This window comes from Cylas formicarius, unplaced genomic scaffold (genome assembly GCF_029955315.1).
Source record: "Cylas formicarius isolate icCylForm1 unplaced genomic scaffold, icCylForm1.1 PGA_scaffold_4__25_contigs__length_36172078, whole genome shotgun sequence".
Lineage (NCBI taxonomy): Eukaryota > Metazoa > Arthropoda > Insecta > Coleoptera > Brentidae > Cylas > Cylas formicarius.
In genome coordinates, this window is record NW_026844334.1 from 2,140,858 (window position 1) to 2,146,968 (window position 6,111).

A 6,111-nucleotide genomic window follows, 5' to 3' on the forward strand; every position below is an offset into this window, starting at 1 on the left:
TTTTACACATTCTGTGACTCCCGACGTGTGGTAAATGGAAATTACACGTTAATTGTTTAAAAAAAATGCACTTACTTTTGAAGGCCTTTTAAAAATAAATCACTGTTAACTGCGGCGTTACATATTATTATGTTGTCTTGCAACGGCTGCAGATTTGGCTTTGCGGAACTTTGTAAACATCGTTATAGGTTATATTGAACCAATTTTTTTTGGGCGTTTACAGTGTTTGAAGCTATTTTAATACGATATTAGCGAACTGGTGTTGCGTTTGTTAACTATTCCGAAAATAGATGTTGACATTTAGATCGCTGTCAAAATTTCAGTTTTTCGTAACAACACATTCCGGACTAGGCATCATCCCGGACCCTCTTAAACGATGAAAGTGTAACAACGGAATCGTCAAGAATCGCGTTCGCAGCATGTACACGAGAAGGTTATCGCAGAACTTCGTCGCGTCCCCATATAACCTCAAACATGTTCCGGAAAACTTGGGTAGGCTGCCGTTCCTGGCGTACAGGGGCGCCGGCACCCTCCCCGACCCGATATCCGGCGACCTGAGCGGCAAAATCAAACGATTCCTGCGGCACCGCAAATTCCTCATGGCGATATACAAGTTCTCCCACTCGTATCCCGAGAAGGCCCTCAAACTGTGGATCAGACAGTTGGAGTGTGTGTTCGCGCAGCGCGTCCGCCGCGGCCAGCAGATGATCTGCATGTACTCGAAATGGTGGGAGGAGAAGGCTTTCAAGGAATTTTTGAGGAAGCTCAGGGTTACCATCAATCGCAACGGCAAGGAATTATTGTTGGGGGCAGTAGGTAAGATCGATTGTTTAAGTCGCGTTGAACAGTTGAACCACCTGTTTTAAAAAAATATAGGTTTTTTAATAACTATTCAAAAACCTCTGGTATTTTCATTTACTATAATGTCGGGCCGTAGATGATTGAAATTTCTTTCATGGCGGTTTGCATCGGTTGTAATAATTTCAGTTTTGTTTTATTGTAATCTAGGAGTGTCAGCTTACAATTGGGAAGAGAACCGAATCAGGGACGCGGAATTCACAGAGCACCTCTCGGATTTGGATTACATTTATAATCTGAAGGAGCAAACCATGTGTCTTCCGTGCGAGGAGGGCCACAAATCTAGTCGGAACGTAACTCTGTGCAGGTGCGGTACCGGTGGGGTAACTACCAAGTCGTACGACGACTGGACGCCTTTTATTGAGAAGGACGACCTAATAGTGTGGAGGAGACTACGAGGTGACTCCCTCTACGAGTACAAAGTGTATGGTTCTTACTATGACGTCACTGCCGAAGACTTTTTGTACGTCCAAGTGGACTCGGATTATAGGAAGGAATGGGACGCTACCGCAGTACAGTTGGAAATAGGGGAAAGGGACGTCGAATCGAACAGCGACATACTTTATTGGGAGATGCTGTGGCCAGTAAGCACAATTTTATTACAATACGTTATTGTAATTGTAATATGTATCGCTCCTCTCAAAGCTATATACCGAAAATTGAATATGACATTAAAAAAGATCCTAAAAAATTTTGTTCGTTTAATAAAAACAAAAGGTTCACCCAGTAATATGAATTTTAATGAATATAATGTCATTTACAAAAAATATTGATTGGGAATAATCTCATTATTTGAATTAAAAAAAATAAATAAAATAACTGCAACACAGACATAAGAAACTAAAACATAGTCTTTCAAAGAAACTTCCACAATTCCAAACTTGCTGAAGTTTCGCCAATCATCCGGTTGGCTTCTTCAGAGCTTGACTGAAACTGGTTCGCGTTTTACTCTGTACCTGCTTATATATTCCAAATCTCATTCATTTAGGTTTTTCATTATTAAACTGCGGGCATTCAACCTTATTAATTGTTTCTAAAGCCAAATACTTTTCTTCGGGTGTTCACTCGTGTTTTTGCTTTTAGGGGTTCAACATATAGGTTATAAAATGAGATATATTGTAAATGTTTTCACTGCTCTACAGCAGTGAAAAACGTCACGAGCAGCCGATATTGGCTTTAAAATGCTTAAATATTCTTGTGCTGCATGTTTAAGCCCAAGCTGCTTGATTGAATTTCAATTTAGCCGGACTGTTATCGCGAAAATACTTAATAATTTGGACTACATGTTCTTTGACGTCTGGTATTTGTAAATCTTTGCACAGTAAATCCAAAATATGTGCAGAGCAGTCGTAAGAGTCTGTCTTTTCCTCCAAAGTTTTTCTCACGAGGGCCATTCTTGCTCCGTTATCTGTCACAAAGGATCTTTTAAAAAATTAGTAAAAGATTTTATTAAATTTATAGGGTTAACTTTTTTTTTAAATACATTGAAAATCATGTACATTCTTTCCTAAGATAAGACAATATGATATGAATATGAAATTTTTTTTTATCCATCGAAAAAATAAAAATCCGTAAGTATTTAAAAATTATAAACATTAACATAAATAAAATACAGATGAATTCAAATTTTGACTAACCAAAACTAACCAAAAAGGACATGACATTTTTTAAACAATAAATGCCTTAATTATTTTGAAACGTTTTTGTGAATACCATACTTCCACCTTTTCCGAGATGGAAACTTAAGTAAAAATGACAAGTAATAATAAAACAAAATACTATTTACCCACCTGTATTCGTTTCTCGCTACTTATTATCACCAACTTCATGGCGTGCTTTAAGAATTTGGACTTTCCATTGAATTTCTTTCTTGTAGAGTTTACAAATCGCTCTACACCCAAACTACGACAATTTGTAGATCGGGGAAAAAACAGGTGCGACCGAAATTTTCTCCCGATACGCAAGTCATTTGCCGTTTCCGTTTTTGACAGATTTAGAGGTTATGGCGTGTTATTTTTGTTCGGGTGGTGTTGATTTTGAGATATAGATTTTTTCGAAGGTACATCTTGTTCAGTGTTTGTGTGTAGCGCTGCTGATTTAACAAGTGTTAATAAAGTAGAAACGTCTTTGTACTCCAGTACCTATCAGAAATTAATAGAAACGGACGTTATGGATATTTTAATTCAAAACGAAATGACCGAGGATAATTTGGTCAAATAGCTTTGGAATTAGCAGAACCAATTCGAATATTTGATGATAATGAAGGTGGTGGGTGTCCAATACCAAAATATTCAGTAGTATTACGAAGACTGTAAGGAATTAATTCTTAGAATATTTTCGAAGCCTACATTTGTAAACTTATTATGAGAGGCCTATTTTAGAATTTTCGGAGCAGCGAGACATTTGTTATGTTTAGAGCAGGTGCTGCTACACCTAGGATTTTCTTGCTTCTTTCAATGGCGTTTCGTAGCGTACTCGAGCTTCCTCGATATTTGTCAGCCTTCTTCGTAGATAAAACATTCCACTCTTGGTACTTCTAAAATGAAAACGTCTTATAAGCCTTTAATTTTTTTTTATTATACAAATTAAAAAAAATTGTTGAAAAATTGTGTTTCTCTGATTGGAGTGGTTTCCGTTTGCGGAATCACTGGGTGGATCTTTCTGATTTTCGGCATGGGGCCCTTTTCCTTATAACAGGAACTGCTGTCAACGTTTTTAGATTAGGGAGGTTAACTGTTGATAATATGATATACAGTGAAAACTCCCTATAGCGAAACTCTGGTGGTAAAAAAGGGCACATCAGGTAACAAAGTAAGGAATGTAGGCCGCCTTGTAATTAATAGTCTCTTACCTTCTCAGAATTCCTTAACCTAATAATCTAATTACCGAGATCCTGGTCGTCCTAAGTGTTTTTCTCGTAATAAGCCATTATGTGAATGTCTTTATCGGTATGTATAATCAACTAACCCACGATATTTTAAGAACATTAAACATTTGCCGGTCACTTACAAGCCAAACAAGTCTGCATGGATGACATCGCAAATTTTTGAAGAGGAGATACGGAAATGGGACGCAGAATTAAAGGGGAGGAAAATATTACTTCTCTTAGATAACTAAATATTCCAAATCTACGGAATATTGAATTGGCATTTCTTCCCGTCAAAACAACAAGTGTATTAAGAGTCGATACAGGAAAATCATTTTAATGGAAATGATCCAGTCCGAAGACAAGTTTTCCATTAATATGCTAGATGCAGTCAACTTTATTAGTAAAGCTTGGAAAGAGGTGACAGCAGAAACAATTCAACACTTCTATCGTCATGCATGATTTATTACCTAGACAGAATGCGAACAGGACTTGGAAGATGGTCAGTCACTAAGCGAGTGGATAAAGCAGTTTCAAACAATGATTACATTACAAGTGAGGAGTTGCAAGATTTTATGGTGATAGATCAGGTTTTGCCTACAACAAGCCCTATATTCAGTTATGGTGCTAGAGAAATTTTTTTACGTAACTTGGGGAAGAGGCCTCTCTCGAAGAAATGGCGAAAATAAATAAATAATAAAATAAAAAAAAAATCAAAAAGAAATGACTGATTATTTGAAACATTGAATGTAGTTCTTAAATATTTATATAAAATGTTCCTGAGTAGATGTTAAAATATGTGTGTAAAATAATTAAATGTCACAGAACACATATGCCTTTAATTTCGTTTAAAATTGATTTCCGTTTCAAAAAAGACATACCTTTGTTTCGTAAATACTAATAACAATATATACTTAATATGCTGGAATTTAATACTCAACATCACCTCGATCAAATAGATAAACCTGATACTAAAAATGGCGTCCACCCCACGTCATGTTGGATTTGTAGTTCACGTGACACCGCAGGACATACACGTTCTTACGAAATTAAAAAAAAATCAATTAAAATAAAAATCGAATTTTGCCCAACACGCTCTACGCAGTGTTTTTTTTTAAATTTGTATTTGTTATAGTTTTTGATTCAACTCGAACTTTTTGCGATTGTTTCGTGCGTTCACAACGGCCAACTTTATTTCCAGCGGCTGTTCGTGAACAGGGACTACGTGTTCAATCGGCGTTACAAAATAGAACCCGAAACGAACACGATAGTGATAATAAACAAAACGACGGAGTACCCGTCGTTCCCCAAGTACCCGGATAAGTACCGGGTCGAGGATTATTGGTCGTATATGGTGATCAAGCCGTACGCGGACATGAAAAAACCGGGCATCGAATTCAGCCTGACCTATTTCGATAACCCCGGGGTTAACATCCCTGCGGCGGTCACCACGTGGGTCGCCAAGAGCGCGATGCCCGACTTTCTCGTCAAACTGCGGGAAGCTAGCAAGAACTACAAGTCGTACTGTCTGAGGAAGGGTACTAGTAGAGCTTGCGACGCGTACCGCCTCGAAGAGAAACGTAAAAAAGAAGAAGAACAACGGAACAAGCTAGAATATTGCTCCAACTACAGGGTACAAGGCGAAAAGGCGGCGGAAGCGCTCCGGAGATGGGCGGAGGAACACCTTTTCAGTAAGTCGAAATGTAATGGGGCCCCCGTATTCGACGCTTCGAATTGTTTAATCGAAATTCCGCGTGTGTTTCAGAGGCCACAGCTGGGAACTCGGAAGCGACGGTGGCGCCGCCCGATGGCCAAACGGCGCAGCCCGCGAAAGTACAAACCGAATCGCACTTTTGGAAGTATTTGCATCCTTTGTATTATTTTACGTAACGTTGTTTATACATATATAAGACTATGGGATAGACGTACTAGCAAAAACAAGACTGTACTCACAATTTTGATTAAAGTTTTATAAAAATCGTAACCCATGTTTGAATTTACTAGGGTTTCGAGTCTCTTGATGTCGAAATGAATATAAAATAAAATTTTATGCTTCTTTTTTTTGTTAAAATATTATTGGTGACATATTGTGATCGGCCTCGTGCAGGTTGGTTATATTAGTAGTATTGTTTCTTGTGTATTGTGTGGCGGCTCAACAAAATATGCGCCACTGACTTCAGCAGTCATGTTCGTCGTTAATCTTCCCCTTTTTAAACCCTTTGGGCAGATTTACTAGGGACACTCGCCCATTGACGAGATTTACTTAGCAAGAACGTTATCAAACCAATACTAAAATCAATTAAGAAGAGAGCACTGTAAGTCTAAAGTGTTTAGAAAACGGCAGATTGATTTAGCTATCGTCTACATATTACACAACCCCAAGGAAA

The 6,111-nt window shown here is 38.0% G+C and overlaps 1 protein-coding gene and 1 long non-coding RNA gene across 4 annotated transcripts; one reads left to right on the top strand and one right to left on the bottom strand.

Moving 5' to 3' along the window:
* Positions 1–415: 415 nt before the first annotated feature.
* On the top strand, positions 416–5,729 carry LOC132700352 (stAR-related lipid transfer protein 7, mitochondrial). Of its 2 annotated transcripts, none has more exons than XM_060667597.1 (4): positions 416–816; positions 1,009–1,442; positions 4,926–5,415; positions 5,490–5,729. In XM_060667597.1, exons 1-4 carry the CDS (start codon positions 420–422, stop codon positions 5,612–5,614), a joined length of 1,446 nt encoding a protein of 481 aa, XP_060523580.1. In that variant the 5' UTR covers positions 416–419; the 3' UTR covers positions 5,615–5,729. The 2 variants fall into 2 exon arrangements, with proteins under 2 accessions (XP_060523580.1, XP_060523581.1); XM_060667598.1 differs by having other exon boundaries at positions 4,926–5,427; positions 5,490–5,622.
* On the bottom strand, positions 1,457–4,918 carry LOC132700353 (uncharacterized). 2 transcript variants are annotated; one of them, XR_009618635.1, is made up of 3 exons: positions 4,606–4,918; positions 2,649–3,394; positions 1,457–2,266 (listed from the first exon to the last, which is right to left on the bottom strand). It is a non-coding gene; the product is annotated as an uncharacterized LOC132700353 (long non-coding RNA). The 2 variants fall into 2 exon arrangements; XR_009618636.1 differs by having other exon boundaries at positions 1,457–2,280.
* Positions 5,730–6,111: the final 382 nt, after the last annotated feature.

Bases quoted from the DNA above. Each gene is read 5' to 3' on its own strand.
- LOC132700352 (XM_060667597.1), top strand. From the start codon at position 420: ATGTACACGAGAAGGTTATCGCAGAACTTCGTCGCGTCCCCATATAAC. The intron at 1,443-4,925 runs GTAAGCACAATT...CTTTATTTCCAG, and splicing joins ATTGGGAGATGCTGTGGCCA to CGGCTGTTCGTGAACAGGGA. The intron at 5,416-5,489 runs GTAAGTCGAAAT...CGTGTGTTTCAG, and splicing joins GGCGGAGGAACACCTTTTCA to AGGCCACAGCTGGGAACTCG.